This window comes from Colossoma macropomum, unplaced genomic scaffold (assembly GCF_904425465.1).
Source record: "Colossoma macropomum unplaced genomic scaffold, Colossoma_macropomum, whole genome shotgun sequence".
Taxonomy (NCBI): domain Eukaryota; kingdom Metazoa; phylum Chordata; class Actinopteri; order Characiformes; family Serrasalmidae; genus Colossoma; species Colossoma macropomum.
The window spans coordinates 62,428-82,659 of NW_023495161.1; the positions used below are offsets into that span (position 1 = coordinate 62,428).

The 20,232-nt window shown below is 38.4% G+C and overlaps 1 protein-coding gene across 4 annotated transcripts in view; it reads right to left on the minus strand.

Annotated features, from left to right (window-relative positions):
* LOC118801058 (ribonuclease inhibitor-like) overlaps positions 1 to 16,805 on the minus strand; it is a 60,456-nt gene extending 43,651 nt beyond the window's left edge. For 3 of the 4 annotated variants that reach the window (XM_036561248.1, XM_036561249.1, XM_036561246.1), the window contains exons 1-6: positions 16,673 to 16,805; positions 16,519 to 16,569; positions 10,260 to 10,625; positions 9,870 to 10,157; positions 7,850 to 7,942; positions 685 to 729 (exon numbers count right to left, since the gene is read on the minus strand). In XM_036561248.1, the coding sequence (XP_036417141.1) occupies positions 685 to 729; positions 7,850 to 7,942; positions 9,870 to 10,157; positions 10,260 to 10,625; positions 16,519 to 16,567 (841 nt within the window). In that variant the 5' untranslated portion in view covers positions 16,568 to 16,569; positions 16,673 to 16,805. The remainder of the gene's footprint in view (positions 1 to 684; positions 730 to 7,849; positions 7,943 to 9,869; positions 10,158 to 10,259; positions 10,626 to 16,518; positions 16,570 to 16,672) is intronic. The other variant, XM_036561247.1, reaches the window with a different exon arrangement.
* Positions 16,806 to 20,232: the final 3,427 nt, after the last annotated feature.

Below are 20,232 nucleotides of genomic sequence, written 5' to 3' on the forward strand. Positions count from 1 at the left end.
TAAATTTCATGTGAGTAGCTGCATTGGAAATATTTTTAATTAAAAAACGTGACAACGAATATTTATTTTCCCCACTGTACAAAAAATAATACATTTAGTTGAAACATTAAATATTGTTATCTTTGTACTGTTTTCATTTGAATACAGATCAAAAAGGATTTGCAAAACATTGCTGTCTGTTTTTTATTTTTATTTTTCCTACTGTCACAACTTTTTTGGAATTGAGTTTGTACAAGATAAAAACATGTATTTTTGTGAAGATTAAAGCCATGGACAGCAGGTTTCTGGCAATTATTAGGTGTAACTGGATGTCCACTGTGATAGATAAAATCTATCAGAATCCTCAAAGTTACATAAAGTTAAAGTTTAATGTGTGGATGTAAGCTTAATGACCTGTTAGCATTTTAGTAGTTTTTGTGTATCATTAACATGTCATTAAGCCATGCTGGAAGATGTCATGGATGCATGTTAATTCACAATTGATTCAGTGGAGAGCAGTTTTCCTTGTTGCTGAAGCAGACGGAAATGTTTTAGAGTTGCTGCCTCTTTTCACAGATCCTCTGCTGCTTTACGTGTGTGGTTCTCCTTCAGCTCTACCCTGCTCTCAGTGAAATATATGGCATCAGAAAATCTTCAGATTCTCTAGTTAAGTTAAAGTAAAAAAAAAAAAATTATCCAGTTTACCTCTTTTCAGTTCTTCCACTGCTGGGTTTCTTTTTTCTATTATTGCTGTAAACAGACAAGTATAACAATAAAAAACATGCACATATGAAGAGAAAATCAGCAGGTGTCTGGTCTGTTATACGTGTAGCAGTAGTTTGTATAATCAGCTTATTGGTTATATTCTCATACTATGTGTGTGAAATGCATTGAAGAAGAACAAGAAGTTTCATTATGGCTAAAAAAGAAGTGCAGATTGACCTTATACACTGCTCTCAAAAATGCTATTTTAATCCATGTGAAAGATGCAGAAACAATAAAGGAACAACGTGTGAATAAAATGATAAATCTTACATGATAGACCTTGTAATTTTATGAAGGTAATTTGATTCTACAAGAACTTTGCATTGCTGTTTTTCACACTGCTGACCAGCTCTGAGTATAGTTCTCAAATGCTTTTTAGATGTGAAGCACTTCATGGAACTGGCTTGTGACTCACTGTTGACAGGCTAAAGACGCTCCATATGAGGACGCCATTCTGTGGCGTTTCTGGAAGCTGAGGTGCCACACGCCCACACAAGAATCTGACTGGCCACCAGGGGTGCCACCCCAACTGAAGCTGGTAGTTGATAGATTATAAGGAGGTCAGTCCTGGAGTTGTGCATCATCTGTTGCATTTTTTGAAAGAGAAAGTGGTTGTACTCTACTAGTTTTTCATCTCTGTTCTCAGCACACATTTAGCTTCAAACTCTGCTTTGTGAAAGCAAAACGCTGTGGGAGGATTTTAGTACACTAGGCTGCTGCTTGGCAACAATCAGACTGACAGCAGGAATAAAAAGGTACTTCCACTGTAAGGACAATAAGCCCCATGGCTTGGCCCACTAAAGTAAAATGAAAATTTGATATTTAACCAACTAAATATCACATCTAAACCAGAAACAGCCTCAGGACTCTCATCCTGTTTTAACTACAGGAGCAAAAATGACCAACACAATCTTAATTTGCTGTTGATTTCTGGGATTTAAGGCTTCAGTGTAAATGACTGTTTGATGACTGTGCTACGCTCACAAATGGATAACTGTTTTGTAGTTACTGTTTTTCTAATGTTATTTGAAGCATTTTGGCTGCGTTCATTTAAACCAAGTCATATTCATATACTTCAACTCCTCTTAACAGTCCTCCCTACATTTATCTCCAAAATACCCATAGTATCACTGCTACTATAGGACACTGTAAACTAAATTTTTTTGTAGTGGTTATCAAACTGAGGGTCTTGTGGAAGCTGCATCAAGGCATATATTTTTTCTTCGAGAGCAAAGCGAAATGAAATGCATTTTAGATCTGAGGTGGTAATCACACTGAAAAGCTTTGTTGTGTTATCAGTGTGGCCTTTAAATGGTTGTATGAAGCATGTACTGTCATGCTTATTTGAAGTGCAGTTACTGAGTTTCACACAAACATAGGAACATATTCCAGCACATGTTTGCTGCTAGCAGAAAGCTACCTGCTACTAGAAAATACTATAAGTACAATCATTATCTCTGCTTTAGCCTGATTAATCAACAATGATCAGATTATAGCATTGACTTCCCATCAAACTAGCTGACAACATGAATCAAAACAAATGTAAATTTTTTTTTTTAAAAAGTAGATAATAATTAAATCCAACTAAATATTAACAGAATTACACAGTCAAATGTGTTCATTGTGAAGGTTAGAGCTGAATCATTTAAATACAGGTGTTTATTATATTATTACTGTTTATATCCCACAATTTCACCAATGTAAGCCTATGTATGTTTAATCGTTTCTGGATTTGCTCTGTGGACACCTTACTACAGTGTCACATTTCTCGTCTAAAACACACTAGCAACCTTTATCATACACTGACAAGCCAAAGTCCTGGGACAGGAATTAGTATCGTGTAAAACCCCCTCTAGCCTGGTAAATGTGGGATGTGGCATCGATTCCACAAGTGGACAGAAGAAGTCGGAGGGATCTCTGGTGCGAACAGACCTCTCCAACACATCCCATAAATTCTCCATTGGGGCAAACATGCAGGCGACGTCATTCTGGACAACTTGGGCCCGATGACATGGTGCATTATCTGCTGGAATATCCCATCATTGTGGGGTGCAAATGGTCACCAAGCAGTGAAATGGTCAATGACATGTTTAGGCAGACCAGTGAACCCAACCCATGCCATGAGAACACACCCCACAATATGGAACCACCACCATCCTGCACAGTGCCTTGTTGACAACTGGGGTCCATGGCTTCTTGGGGTCTGCACAACACATGAACACCATCATCAGCCCAAAATAATTGGCACCATTACTTATCAGACCATGCCACATGTTGCCAGTCCTCTAGGGTCCAGGTAGCAACCGCACGAGCCCGGGTGAGGTGCTGTGTCTGGTGTCATGGTGTTGACAGAAGCACTCTGGTGGGTATTCTGGGCTATTCTGCTCCCAGATCCCATGGAAGCCAAAGAACGCTGCACTGACCTGTGGGATATGCGTGTGAAACCTCCTGCATCATGCCTCATTCAGACTCCGAACCGAATTCATGTCACCTTGCCATGAGAACACTGGCCAGTGTCCAACCTCACTCATAAGATAACACCTCCCAACTTATACAGTGTTGGGCATTCCCAAGCCATCCCCTGAGGTGACACCACTTCATAATCAATTTACATACTGCTATCCCATCACCTTTGGCTTGTCAGTGTATCTCTCTGAGGCTCCAGACTATTGTTGTCCCATCGTCCCAGGGGTGATAAATGTGTACATTTTTTAAGCATTTTTTGGGATGCCTAATTTGTGTGTATTAACTTAACACTTACAGCCAGATTTACTAAACACTCACGGTGGCACTACTGCATTTTGCACTGCAAAAGCAGTCGATTTATCATGTGGGCAGAAGTATTTTTGAATACTTGAAAGATCACCACTGACCTGCAGGTTTTAGTAGCCCTGACTTCAAGAATTTCCATCTTTTTCAATGTCTCTTTCACTTTAACTTTGGGCTGTGGATTAGAGTTTTCCCAAACAAAAACAATACGCAAAGTGCATTTATAAATGTGTATTTAGCATGAGAAAAGCTAATATCTTCCTGCCTGCAGAAAAAACACACACAGGACAGAAACAAGCAAGTTCTCACAGGAGAACTTCATACGCGCCTGTTCATCTAGGTGACTCATGCCTTGTTGGAGAAGATCCAAAACATAAAAAGGCAGGACCTTTGGACTCTTTAGAGCTGAGTCCATTTGAGCTTGGTTTTTTAAGGGTGATTTCATTTTTAATTCACACAAATCTGTGGCTTCCTTGTAATGCAAGCACTGCACATATCTATACATCTTGCTTTTTACCTCTCAATCAATAGTTTAATTTATATTGTTTATTATGTGTAAAGTAAATAGGAGAGTATGGTAATTTGAGTGAGGCATTTTAGATCAAATCACAATGTTTGTAAATGTGTACTTCTGGGTGGATAACTTACATCCAGTCATCATGCAATCAGCATCAACACATTGGTAATAGTGATAAAGCCTTGTGTTTGAGGTTGTAATGTGAAATATACTCAAGTAAATAATGGATTGGGTTTTTCCTGTTTTACAGTTTTAAAAGCTGGTAGAGTTGCTATAAATAGTATTAATCCCAGTGCAGGAACCTGTGTCCACTTGCAGCTGAAGCAAATCCTTTCCTCTTTGAGATGAAGAAAAGTTACCAAGCACTATTAGATCACCAATAAGTGCACTAGAATATGAAACAGAATGGTTGTTGATGTGTGAATAGCAACCGTGAGGAATTTGCCCAAGACTGCAAAGTGGAAAAGGAGCAGAGCGGGTCTTTATGTTCAACACCACATCACACATCCCTAAACAGATCTGTACTTACTGCACTTTATTTTAGAGAAAAAGTCTACCAGGTTTAATTCTTCCTACTCAGCCCACGTAAACATTAGAAAGTGCCTTGAACCAGTGCCACAACCAGCTCAGACACAGCATCGTATTTCTGCTTTACAGTAAACTTATCACGAGCTACAGTGGAGAGGAGTCTGTTTCTCAGGGTTTTTAATCAAACCTCTGTGATGATTATCTCCAAGACTGTAAATACACCAGTGAATAAATATTTATCTTGGAGCTGAGGAGCATTTTAATCACAAATGTGGGTGAATCTGTCCTGCTGTACAGCCCACACTCGCTCTCCTGTCCAGTTACCCTGTTAAAAGTGACACATAATGAGCGGAACTTTTCAGCTGAAGTTGAACATTTTTAAACTTGATCGAGTGGAAACTCAGGTGAGGCTGTTTGGTTGAATGATTGGTGCCTTTAGGAACGCAGCAGTGATTTCAGGCAGTATCAGCCAATGTTTACAGAGTGACCAGAAGCCATTTAATGCTACTATTTACTCTTCAGCACTAATGAACATGGAAGCGTGAGAATGATTTGTATTTATAATAAAACATTTTGCAGACTTGGAGTCCTAGTTAGTATGTCTGAAAATCATTCTTCTCAAAGTCGCCCTTTAAAAACAATATTTACATTTTATAATTAAATATGATTTTTAGCATGTTCCTGAGCAAACGCCCCTCTAAAATTTCAACATAACATGGCACTGAAATGGTTAACAGTGCATATCAATGGTTAACAAAGTACTGCTTGTCAGTCACATAGCAATTTGGTATTTTTAGTAAATACAGATTATTTATAGAAATATCTACTGTATATCACTGCACTCTGGTGCTTTATGCTTATTAAGGTTATTAAACCTGCATCTGACAGTCTGCCACTGGACTCTGGAGCAGTGGAAACGTGTTGTCTGGAGTAATGACTCATGCTTCACTATCTGGCAGTCTGATGGATGAATCTGTGTTTGCTAGGAGAACGTTACCTACCAGAATGCATAGTGCCAACAGTAAAGTTTGGTGGCTGGGCTGTTTTTCAGTGTTTGGGCCCCTTAGTTCCAGTGAAGGGTGATGTTAATGCTACAGCAAAACAAGACATTTTATACAATTATGTGCCCCCAACTTTGTGGGAACAATTTGGGGAAGACCTTTTCCTGCTCCAGCATGACTGAGCTTCTGTGCACAAAGTGAGCTCCAGGGTTTGATGAGTTTGATGTGGAGGAACTCCAGTGGCCTGCACAGAGCCCTGACCTCAACCCCACTGAACATCTTTGGGATGAAGTGGAGCGTTGATAGTGAGCCAGACCCTCTCATCCAACATCAGTGTCTTACCTCACAAATGCTCTTTTGTCTGAATGGGCACAAATTCCCACAGATGGAAAGTGGAAGGTTGAGGCTGTTATAGCTGCAGAGTGGGGGCAACTTCATATTAATGCTCATGGTTTTGGAATAGGATATCCAGGAAGGTCATATAGGTGTGATGGACAGGTGTCAACATATATACACACTGTCTGCAAAGCAAGATTTTTTCTGTCATGATGAGTACTTTGTGTTTTGTTTGACTAGTCAGCTCGTGTCTCCAACTGCTTTTTTTCTGACTGCAGTGTTTGACCAACTCCAGAAAAGTAGTGCTGATGCTGTTACTGGTGTAAATGAAACAATTATTAAGTTAAACCACAAAATTCCATTTTAATTTAGTCTCCTTACAGTGAGAGTACCTTTTTGTTCCTGCTGTACTGGTCAATGTGTTGTTGCTAAAAGTGTGCTAAAAAGGAGAGGAAACTTATTTAAAAAAAAAAGAAAAAAAAGAATGCCCAGCTCTGTCCAGGACTGACAGTCTAATATCAGTTACCAATCAATTATCAACTACCAGCTTCAAATTCCTGTGTGGGCGTGTGCCACCTCAGCCCCAGACAAGCCACTTGATATCACCCCCTTTTTCTAGCATGTTCAGCCTGTTAACAGTGAGTTACAAGCTAGTTTCACAAGGTGCTTCACATTTAAAAACATAATTTACATAAGATAAACTTACTCAAATTACTACAGTATGTAGGCTACAGTATCCATAAAATCATCCTCAACATCAGAGAATGGCTGGTCTTCCAAGACAATACATTTCCAAACATTTTAGTTATAATTTGCACTGTCACTAATTTTGACATTTCTTTAAAGACCTATCTAATCTTTTATTTTTAAAACATCTTTCTCTTTTGTCCAAAAACTAGAAGTGCTACAACCCAAATTCCAAAAAGTTGGGATGCTGTGTAAAATGTAAATAAATGTGAATTAAAACAGAATGCAATGATTTGCAAATCTCATAGACCCATATTTTATTCATACATATCAGATGTTGAAAGTGAGACATTTTACCATTTAATGAAAAACATTAACTCATTTAGAACTTGATGGCAGCAATGCATCCCAGAAAAGTTGGGACAGGGCCACGTCTACCATTGTGTAGCATCCCCTCATCTCCTTCTGTAAATGTCTGAGAAGTGAGGAGACCAATTGCTGGAGTTTTGGAGAGGAATGTTGTCTCAGTCCTGTGTGATGTAGGATTCTAGCTGTTTAACAGTCCTGGGTCTTCTTTGCCAGATTTTTTGTTTCAGGATGCGAAAAATGTTTTCTATTGGTGAAAGATCTGGACAGCAGGCAGGTCAGTTCAGCACCCGGACTCTTCTTCTGTGAAGCCATGCTGTTGTGATGGATGCAGTATTTATATATTTATATGCAGTATTTATTATATGACAGCCTTTTGTTGCACTGTCAAAACATTTTTGAGATGTGTTGCTGCCATCAAGTTCTAAATGAGTTAATGTTTCTTTTATGAAATGGCTCACTTTCAATATCTGATATGTGTTCTATGTTCTATTGTGAATAAAATATAAGTCAAATATGAGATTTGCAAATCATTGCATTCTGTTTCATTTACATTTATTTACATTTTACACAGAATCCCTACTTTTTTGGAATTGGGGTTGTACTTTCCACCATATTTCTGTGAATGAAATCTTGGTGCACCTCTAAAACACTGCAGGCATAATTTTTTTCTAATACTTTGTTACACGTCCTATTGCTTTAAAAACAGCATCAATCCTGTCAGGTAAGTATTACATCAGTTTCTGAAACTGAGGTCTGGTGATTTTGCTGGTCAGTCAAACTGTCCAGGTGTTCCTTCATGTCTGCTGATCCGGTCACATAAAGACACCCTACAGTTGTTGTCCTGCAATGTAAGAGTGTCAATATTATGTTCTGCTAGAACAAAATTCTTCATGCCTACCTTTACAACTGTAAATAACAGCAATCACAATGAGGACTAAAACCACTGGAATGACTCCACCTGCAATTGCAGCCGATGATACTGGCAGGTGATCTGAAATAATCAAAAAGACTGAATTATATATTTCTGTATCAGCAGTAACATTTGTGTTCTGTGAATAAAAAAACAAAATTCATTTGGTTGTTTAACAGGAATTCAACAGGAAAGAAAATTTGATGTTACATAACTACAGTCTTGTTGTCTTGTTAGATGCTTCTACTGTTTTGGGTGTAGCACATGGCATGCTGTTTAGGAAATTATACATATATATATAATATAGACTGAAAACCCTGAATATATAGAATGAAACTCTGAATATATGGAATGAACCTTGAGAATATGGAATGAAATGTGATGTCATCGAGGCACTTGCACCATCTTGTTTTTTCGATGTGTGATAGTATCCTGAGTCAGCACAAAATCTAGTAGCAGTAATCCTGAATAGTGAAGAGGTAATTGACACCCTGGCGAATGGATGTACAAGCCAAAATAATACTAGGAAGAAACAAGCCTTCCACCTCACAGGAGCAGCACACAAGCAGCCTAGAGTGCTGTAATGTCACCTTCCCGGGTTGGAAGAAGGGTTGTAGGGATGGGGTATAGTGTTGGGATTCCACTTTAAACGATGTCGGGGTGGATGTCCGGGTGGATGTCCAGGTGGATGTCGAGAGATATCCCCGCTACATGCAATCGGGTTAGGGTTAGTCGGGGAGCACCTAACTTAGCATCCAACTACGTTTGTAATATGTTCGCTAGCTAGTCCTACCCCACACCATAGCCTTAGGGCTTTTCAAGTGAACGGGCGAAAACTGTAGGTTGGGATTGTTGTGGGGGCTCCTGTGAGGTGGAAGGGAGGTTTCTGTGTGCGTTAACATTTGCCTGATTAACAAAAATTGCCTGGCCTCTGAGGTTCACTGCATTCTTCGTTGGTAAAACCATTAAATAAGGTTAAACCATTAAATAAGGTTACCGGTATTATTTTGGGCCGTACATCCATTGTGTAAATTATCTCTTCACCATTCAGGATTACTGCTAATAGATTTCGTGCTAACTCAGTCATAGCGACGCACTGCTTGCATCCGTACGGAATCTCACACATCCAAAACACAAGATGGCGCTAGTGCCTCGACGTCACATTTCATTCCATATTCTCAAGGTTTATTCCATATATTCAGAGTTTCATTCCATATTCTCAGGTTTCATTCCATATATTCAGAGTTTCTTCTTTAGCTTCCATGGGATCTGGGAGCAAGAGACCCACTAGAGTGCCTCTGTTAACACCACAACACCAGACACAGCTCCTCACCTAGCCTCGTGAGGTTGCTAACTGGACCTTAGAAGGCTGGCAACATGTGGCATGGTCCGGGCTGATGGTAAGGGTTTGTGTGTGGCACAGACCCCATAAAGCCATGGACCCAAGTTGTCATCAAAGCACTGTGCAGGCTGGTGGTGGTTTCATACTGGTGTGGGGTGTGTTCTCATGGCATGGGTTGAGTTCACTGGTCTGCCTGAACATGTCATTGACCATTTCACTGCTCGGTGACTATTTGCATCACATCGTGGACTTCATGTACCCCACAATGATGGGATCTTCCAGCAGGATAATGCACCGTGCCATTGGACCCAAGCTGTCACAAATTGGTTTGAGGAGCATTCTGGAGAGTTTCAATGAATGATGTGGCCGGCACATTTGCCCCAATCGAGTATTTATGGGATGTGGAGAGGTCCACTCACACCAGATATTCTGCACTTGCAAACACCACAGTGCTGTCAGTGCCTATCCAGATGGCTCAACATCCCTTCAGACGTCTTCTGTCTACTTGTGGAATCGATGCCATGTCTAATTGCTGCACTTCGTGTGTGTGTGTGTGTGTGTGTGTGTGTGTGTGTGTGTGTATTTTTTCTTTGGCTGTGTTGTAAATACTGTATTAATAGGTGCTAATTTGGAGAAAGTTGCTTTCAACAGTATAGAGTAACTTACCATAAATGGCAGTAGGTTTGATCTTTTCCTCTATCATGTGTTCTCTCAGTGTGACTCTGCAGTAGAACGTGTCGATGTCACGGTAATGTAAAGCGATGTGGAGATTCACACTGAACAGCTCAGCGTGTCTCTGTGACTCTGTAACTCCAACAGTCAGAATGTCTCTTTCACTGTTCAGCCACTGTAGATCAGGCTCAGGCCACCAGCCTTTAGATTCACACAGTAAACTGAACTGTTTTGAGTTACTATCATATTTCTTCACACTGATCACTGGAGGAGTTCCAATAACTGTGGATTAAAGAAGAGTCAAAACATCAGAGTGGCGTCATGTCCTTTTACATACAGACTTTACATTAATTAAAACTGTGATGGAAATGTAATGAACTTTACCTTCAACTGCAAGTTTAAAGGTGAAATCATTGTACCACAATCCGGACTCAACATTACATCTGTACTCTCCCTCATCATGAAGATTAACTTCAGTCAGTCTCAGTGAGGTGTTGCCGTTCTGTAGCTCCTCTTTAAACAGAGCTGTTCTCCCTCTGAAATGAGGAATCTGCCCGGTGTTCATGTCTTTATGATTAGCATAAAAATGCACTAGAGGGCCTCCCAGGTCAGGTCTGGTCCACTTAATGTTCAAATCGACAGCATTCATATTAGTCTTTTCATTCTCCCGTTGAACAGAACACGGCAGAATGACGTCAGAACCAGCTGTAGCTACAACAGGAGCATCTGGACCCACAACCTCAAACCTCTCTGTAAAACAGAAACAGAACCACAGATAATCTACTCAATAACACACACCACAGATAATCTACTCAATCACACACACCACAGATAATCTACTCAATAACACACACCACAGATAATCTACTCAATCACACACACCACAGATAATCTGCTCAATCACATACCCCAGATAATCTATTCAATAACATACACCACAGATAATCTACTCAATAACACACACCACAGATAATCTACTCAATAACACACACCACAGATAATCTACTCAATCACACACACACCACAGATAATCTACTCAATCACACACCACAGATAATCTACTCAATCACACACACCACAGATAATCTACTCAATCACACACCACAGATAATCTACTCAATCACACACACCACAGATAATCTACTCAATAACACACACACCACAGATAATCTACTCAATCACACACACCACAGATAATCTACTCAATCACACACACCACAGATAATCTACTCAACCACACACACCACAGATAATCTACTCAATAACACACACACCACAGATAATCTACTCAATAACATACACCACAGATAATCTACTCAATAACACACCACAGATATCTACTAATAACACACACCGCAGATAATCTATTTAATAACACACACACCACAGATAATCTACTCAATAACACACACCACAGATAATCTACTTAATAACACACACACCACAGATAATCTACTCAATAACACACACACCACAGATAATCTACTTAATAACACACACACCACAGATAATCTACTCAATAACACACACCACAGATAATCTACTGCATCACACACCACAGATAATCTACTCAATCACACACACCACAGATAATCTACTCAATAACACACACCACAGATAATCTACTCAATACACACACCACAGATAATCTACTCAATCACACACCACAGATAATCTACTCAATCACACACACCACAGATAATCTACTCAATCACACACACCACAGATAATCTACTCAATCACACACACCACAGATAATCTACTCAATCACACACACACCACAGATAATCTACTCAATCACACACACCACAGATAATCTACTCAATCACACACACCACAGATAATCTACTCAATACACACACACCACAGATAATCTACTCAATCACACACACCACAGATAATCTACTCAATCACACACACACCACAGATAATCTACTCAATCACACACACCACAGATAATCTACTCAATCACACACACCACAGATAATCTACTCAATCACACACACACCACAGATAATCTACTCAATCACACACACCACAGATAATCTACTCAATCACACACACCACAGATAATCTACTCAATCACACACCACAGATAATCTACTCAATCACACACACACCACAGATAATCTACTCAATCACACACACACCACAGATAATCTACTCAATCACACACACCACAGATAATCTACTCAATAACACACACACCACAGATAATCTACTCAATAACACACACACCACAGATAATCTACTCAATCACACACACCACAGATAATCTACTCAATCACACACACCACAGATAATCTACTCAACCACACACACCACAGATAATCTACTCAATAACACACACACCACAGATAATCTACTCAATAACACACACCACAGATAATCTACTCAATAACATACACCACAGATAATCTACTCAATAACACACACCACAGATAATCTACTTAATAACACACACACCACAGATAATCTACTCAATAACACACACACCACAGATAATCTACTCAATAACACACACCACAGATAATCTACTCAATAACACACACACCACAGATAATCTACTTAATAACACACACACCACAGATAATCTACTTAATAACACACACACCACAGATAATCTACTCAATAACACACACCACAGATAATCTACTGCATCACACACCACAGATAATCTACTCAATCACACACACCACAGATAATCTACTCAATGACACACACCACAGATAATCTACGCAATAACACACACCACAGATAATCTACTCAATAACACACACCACAGATAATCTACTCATCACACACACCACAGATAATCTACTCAATCACCACACCACAGATAATCTACTCATCACACACCACAGATAATCTACTCAATCACACACACCACAGATAATCTACTCAATCACACACCACAGATAATCTACTCAATCACACACACCACAGATAATCTACTCAATCACACACACCACAGATAATCTACTCAATCACATACACACCACAGATAATCTACTCAATCACACACACCACAGATAATCTACTCAATCACACAAACCACAGATAATCTATTCAATCACACACACCACAGATAATCTACTCAATCACACACACCACAGATAATCTACTCAATCACACACACCACAGATAATCTATTCAATCACACACACCACAGATAATCTACTCAATCACACACACCACAGATAATCTACTCAATCACACACACCACAGATAATCTACTCAATAACACACACCACAGATAATCTACTCAATCACACACACACCACAGATAATCTACTCAATAACATACACCACAGATAATCTACTCAATAACACACACCACAGATAATCTACTCAATCACACACATCACAGAGAGTGATGACAGAGAGTGGTACTGCAAGAGTTCACAGATTCCAAGTGGAAGCAAAATTGTTGCAGGACATGTCTGTTGTGTGTGTGTGTGTGTGTGTGTGTGTGTGTGTGTGTGTGTGAGGTTGCATTTACACTTGTAGTTTATTTCTTTCTGCCCAGACCAAAGAAAAACAATAAATATATTTACATGCACTCAATAATCCAATCATCATGAACGGTTTAAATCTTATTTTCAGGTAAAGTGACTCAATGTTTTTAAAAAAAGCTGCGAGATGAAGTTTCGTTACGTTACGTTTACATCATGCCTTCTTCTGTGAGTTTATTGGCTGGTTGTAAAGCAGAAATCTGATTACTGTCTGACTCATGTAGACCCGGAGTTTCCGCATTATCTAATTACTCAAGTGCATGTTAACATGTTGATTTGGATTACTGACAAAATCTGATTTTCTGCAGTTATTGAATTATTGAGTGAGTCATTCTATAATTTGGGTTACATTCCGTGACCATTGATGATAATTATATTTAGTCTATTTTTTCAAAAATGTCATATTTTACATATTAATCAAAAGCATGTTTTAATATCACTCAAACATTACGTGCATCCTGAGCTTCATTCAGCTTGAAATTTGACACAGTGTTCCTAAATTGACAGTATTTGCTCTGTTCCTTTTTCACTGGAGGATGTTTTGGTTTCAAAATAATTAATAAAAATCATTAAAGTCAACAACAACTATTTTTTATTTATTTCAAAAGTTTAAATACTAAATATTTTCTAATTTGATTTTCTCATTCTCCACCACAGTTTGTCTCAGTATGATGTGACCAGCATCAATATTTTCAATATTTTATCTGTAACAGCACATTGTCAATGAGTATACTAACTGACTGTCAACTATGTTACTTAAATTTTTATTGGTTAAATTTTTTATTGATTTTATTTTAATTATATATTCAAATTAGACATTGACTGTTCAAAAAAAATGACATGCTCAACAGGTGAAGGCCTACCACTGAAGTTATGGGTCAAAATAGGGAAATTGTCAGTAAGATACCTAGAAGTCTACATCATCAGTCATTATTATCACACTATTATCATTCGTCTACGTAAGTCACAACATATATTTTTGATATGGGCACACTTTCCCTTTCTCTGTCAACACATTTTTTAAAAATCCAATAGTTTAATAGATGTCAGCAGCTGACAAACAGCCGAGATACAGGGCTCGGCAGGACCCTGATCCTGCACGAAGGGCATTTATATACATAATATAAATATTCAAATTACTGTACTATTTTTTTTTATATTTAACTTTTAGGTTAGGCTTCATCTGGACCCATATACTGGTTTTAACTGATTACAAAAACACTACTTTAAAAACTGTTCTTTACTTGTTTCTTTACTACACTCTCAGAAATAAAGGTACTAAACTGTCACTGGGGCAGTTCATCTCTTGTCACTGGGGTGGAACCCTCAAGAGTTCATCTCAGTACCTTTAGTCAGGGAACATAACTGAACCATAATCCACTGAAATGATATGTTCTAAGCTGTACTGACTCCACACACCCCGTCTCGTCTCCAGGCTTTTATTTTACTGTTCTGTTTAAAACATTCGGTTATGAAAAACTTATTTAAGGACACAATCAGACCTTAAACCCACTGCTGTACCTTTGAGGGAACATTTACATTGTTTGTACCTTGATGAACGAAACACGTACCTGTACAGAACCTTAATTTCTAAAAGTGATTAGGAGAAACAAGTAAAGAACTGTTCTGTACGTCTTCGTCTGACATATGTCACTTTTGATTAAACTGTCAAATTTTTCAATGTAATATACATATTTAGACTGTTCTATATGAGCTGAGTTTTTCTACATGAATTCTGAATGCATGAATTAAAAGCACCAGTTAATGTTGAATGATGAAACACTAAATTCATACAGAATACTCAATAAGCTTTAAATTTGCACTGTGGGAAACATGTTGTAATGTTTGTTTTTGTTTTCCTTGTTAGTAAATTTTAAATGAATTGAGTATTTTGTATGAATCTAGAATGTATTGTTTTATCATTGAATTCTTTATGCTTTCAATAGAATTTTGTACCCCTGCCTTGAAATAAACAGTGCGACTCAACTATGTTACTTGCATCCACTGAGGGTCAAATTTAAAATGTCTAAAATGGTGCTTCTGATATAATTTAAAATACGTTGCACATCTATGTTGTTCAGAGTTTTGCAAGACATCTCTTAAAACTATTACAACTGATTACAACTATTACCCAAATGATTGTTAATAAAACATATTTCTCTGTTTAATAACAGTGCTGAACATTTCACATATTTATCTGAAAAAAAAATTGAAAACGTCATTGTATATATGGCAAAATAGACTCAGAAGCCCTTAAAAATGTGCTTTACTTGAAGTGCAGGATTTAATCAAGTGACTGTAATCACACACAGTTTGTCCGTAACATAGTTGACAAACTAATTAGTTAAAACATCCTTTCCCTTAAAAAAAAATAATGTTTAAGCTTTGCATTGAATATGTTACAGTGAAGGAATGTCCTTACTTGAACCCTTGAGCCCTCACTGATTGTTTCTGTGAGAGGGAACATTATTTTTGTGCCCCAAATTATAGAAAGACCCAAATGCACTCTATATTTTGTTAGTTAAATATTGAAGTTACTGTACTTTTTTTTTAATATTTAAAAAAAGTATAGTACTTTGTTCCATTTTAGTTATGATTTGCTTCACATTTACACCATCATACTTAACATCGAACCAAAATGTGTAAACAAAAGTTAGACGAGTAAAAAATCTCGTATGAGTAAAAGTATGAGTAAATGATCTGGTATCTCATATGGGGGTGGGTCTTGAGCTGATCTGATTGGCTCAGTGCCTGATGTCGTTAGTCTAGTTGCACCCCTGTTCTGTAGAACGGCAAACAGTTTGTGTCTCATAAAATTCTGTGTGTGATAAACGAGTCAGACTCATGGTTCTTTTCTCTTCCATCCTCCTCACTTTTTTTGGTAGTGGGCTACAAAGTACTGTTTCTTTATTTAGCCTTTTTGTGTCCTGTCTGCAGATGTAACACCACTAAAAGATGTTATTAAAAGATTCTGTTCATTTTCCAGAATAAGTCCATTAACTACATACAGCTGAAGAGAAAGTTATACTGAACTAGAGTCATTTAGTTTCAGAGGTGATTCAGCCTGTTTGATGTTTCTCTAATGTGTATGAGTTTAGGAGTTTAGTCCTTTAATAGAGTTACTGTACCTGAAGAAGCACAGTGGAGGAACAGCATCATCACCCAAACACACTTCATTTCTGAAACACAAGAACAACAGTTCATTCACTGAGTACAGCTGATCACAGAAACACACTAAAACTCAATCAGTGCTAAAGTTAGCACACTTTTTCACATACTCACCTGAGGATTTAAAAGACTTTGAACCATTTCAGTTCATTCCCTCCAATGAATTAACTTGTATAAAGTTCTATCAAGTCACACTAAAGCAGCTACTGAAAAAACAGAACTGGTAAAAACCCAACGCCTCAGCCAACGTGCGACAGCAGTGTGCTGTTGATAAGATTTGTGTGTTGTGTGTGTGTGTGTGTGTGTGTGTGTGTGTGTGTGTGTGTGTGTCTGAAGGTTGCATGGTTTCACTCTCTCACTCAACTCCCCCACTGACTCTGGTATACAGTAACAGTCATTTCTAAAACCGTCGATGCTGCTGTACAATAAACTCTCTCAGTGTGTAGCTCTGCTAATATTTCTCGTCAGTTCCCACACTCAGTGTGAACGCGCTATGGAACTTAACATCTCCAAACACTGTTCAGTCTCTCTCCACCACAGAATGCTACTTATTATTTGGTTTAATTATTAATGTTCTGTTACCTCAGCCAACATGACAGCCTCATCACTTCCAGCTCACAACCAGCCAGTGTGTGAAGAGTTAATTAGCTGATACCAAACATGATAAAATTATTCAAAAACACTGAAAAATTAACTTAATCTTGGTGTCTGGAGTGTAAAAATGCAAAAGATAGACTTGTCCCTCAATATCACCTTGCAGAAAATACTACAGGAGGGGTGTCCACAGTCGGGCCAAATGCAGCCGGCTGACAGATATTAATAGGCTTGTGGTATCGCTCTTAAGAATGCGTTATTGGCGGCCCACCGGGCCAGTACGTTGCAGTTTTTCCTTTCACCTGATGTTGGCAGAGTACATAAATGAACAGTGTGTTGCGCCACTGTGTTATCGAAGTTAGCTAAACTCCAAGAACCTTTTTCTCGGACTGGATATGCAAATAATGTACTGAACGACATTTTGTGATGGTTACAGAAAAAAAGCACAAAGCTCACAGTGAGAACTGGCGACTTTAAGAAAGATTCAGATTTCTTTTTTCATCGAGGCCCACAGAAAATGCAATTACATTAAAAGGAATTTACCCTCAAGAGACATTTTAAAACAAAGCACCGGAATGACAGTAAATTCAGTCAGATGAGAGGGCAGAGAAACCTAAGCCACTGGATGCTGCCCTGGTCTCTTAGCAGCAACTTTTTATTTGGCCATGGGGGCTGCAGGAGAATGTGACCAGAGGTAGTTATGAGGGTTTATGCAAATCGCTAAGCATGGAAAACCCTAATGGTGAATTTATGAAAGAATGTTTAACTATAGTGGTCAATGTCATTTGCAAAGAAAAGAATCATGAATTTATAAATATTAATCTTATGTCTAACGCTACTGATAGCTGTCATACCAGACCTAACACATGTAATGCAGCTGAAGGTGCAGCTCCACACCTCACATTAGTTTCTGTTGGGCTGTCTGTTCTGGTGAGCTGTTCTGTATTTAGTTGGTTGTGTGACTTAAACTAAGTTTCTTAACTAAGAAACTTGAATAGCAACTGAGTAATGAAATATAACCTGTATAAGAAATGTTGACTGATATTACTGATATACTGATAATATGTTAATATTTGATATAGTTTAAATGTTTTAAAGATGCAGCGTTATGGATACATATTTAAAGAAAATGTTCAGCTTAAATAATCGGCAGTATTGTTCACCCAACCAAGCTAGAAGTGTTCCAACCAAGCTGGAAGTGTTCCACTTTGCCTGGAAGGACAGCCTTATAGAGTATAGAAATGCTCTCAATAAAGCTCGCTCAGCATATCTGGCCTCGCTGATCGAGAATAATAAACATAATCCCAGAGTACTGTTTAGTGTGATTTCCAGAATTACAAAAAATCAGGCAGGCACTGAACCACAAATTCCGGCGACTCTCACCAGTGATGTTTTTATGGACTTTTTTAATAATAAAATTGAAAATATTAGACAACAAATTCAACCCACAGTATTAAATCCAACTTGGCTGTCATCTGACATGGCTGATATAAAACATAACATAGCTGCAGAAGAAAGGCTTGAAAATTTCTACCCACTCCCACAGCTAGAACTAGAGAAGATTATCTCCTCTGCAAATTGTACAACCTGCACACTTGATGCAATCCCCTCAAAATTACTCAAAGAAGTACTACCAGTTATCATTAATCCTCTTTTAACTATAGTAAACTCGCCCCTTAGCCTGGGCCATGTACCCAGAGCTTTTAAACTAGCAGTTATTAAGCCTCTGATCAAGAAACCAAACCTTGATGCTGCGTATTGTCTAATTACAGGCCTATATCTAACCTACCATTTATGTCTAAGATCTTAGAAAAAGCTGTAGCCCAACAACTTAGTTCATATCTACATAAGAACCACATTTATGAAAAATTCCAATCTGGTTTCAGGCCACATCACAGCACTGAGACAGCTCTAGTTAAGATAACAAATGATCTTCTCTTTGCCTCTGATCAAGGCTACATATCCCTGTTGGTACTACTTGACCTCAGCGCAGCTTTCGATACGATAGACCACAATATTCTCCTAGAAAGGTTAGAAAACATGGTTGGAATCACAGGGACCGCCCTATCGTGGTTCAAATCCTACTTAACGGAATGTTATCAGTTCGTACAGGTAAATGATTCATCTTCCAATTATTCACAAGTAAGATTTGGAATTCCACAAGGCTCTATTTTAGGACCATTATTATTTACATTATACATGTTACCGTTAGGCACAGTTATAAGTAACCATGGCATTAACTTTCACTGTTACGCAGACAATACGCAATTATACATATCAGCCAAGCCTGATGACAAATACAGGCTAAAGAAAATAGAGGACTGTGTAAAAGATGTGAAAGGCTGGATGTTACATAACTTCCTCCTCCTAAACAGTAACAAAACAGAGGTTCTCCTTCTGGGTCCAAAAGTGGCAAGAAATAAATTAGCAGATTTAATTTTAAATCTCGCTGACTTTCCAGTTATACCAGGTTCAGCAGCAAAAAATCTTGGCATCATAATTGATCCAGATTTATCATTTGATCAACACATAGGCAGTAGGGTTAGGGTTAGGGTTAGCAGAAACATTAGTACATGCCTTTATTACTTCAAGGCTAGACTATTGTAACGCACTACTATCAGGATGCACCAGCAGGAATTTAAGTGAACTTCAACTAGTTCAAAATGCTGCAGCCAGGGTTCTCACTAAAACTAGAGAATTTGATCATATCAGTCCAGTTCTATCATCACTTCATTGGCTGCCTGTTAAATTTCGTATCGATTACAAAATTCTCTTATTGACGTATAAAGCCCTACATGGGCTCGCTCCTGAGTACCTGCAAGACCTTATTTCCCATTACGAGCCACCACGATTACTCAGATCACAGAGTGCTGGCTTTGTAATAGTTCCCAGAATTCAGAAGGCTTCATCTGGGGGAACAGCCTTTTCTTATAAAGCCCCCAAACTCTGGAATGATCTTCCAGAAAATGTTCGGGACTCAGACTCAGTCACAATCTTCAAATCTAGGCTGAAAACTCACTTGTTTAGTTTAGCTTTTGGTAGTTAATTGTTCCCCCTTAGATAAAGGCAGCAGATCCAGG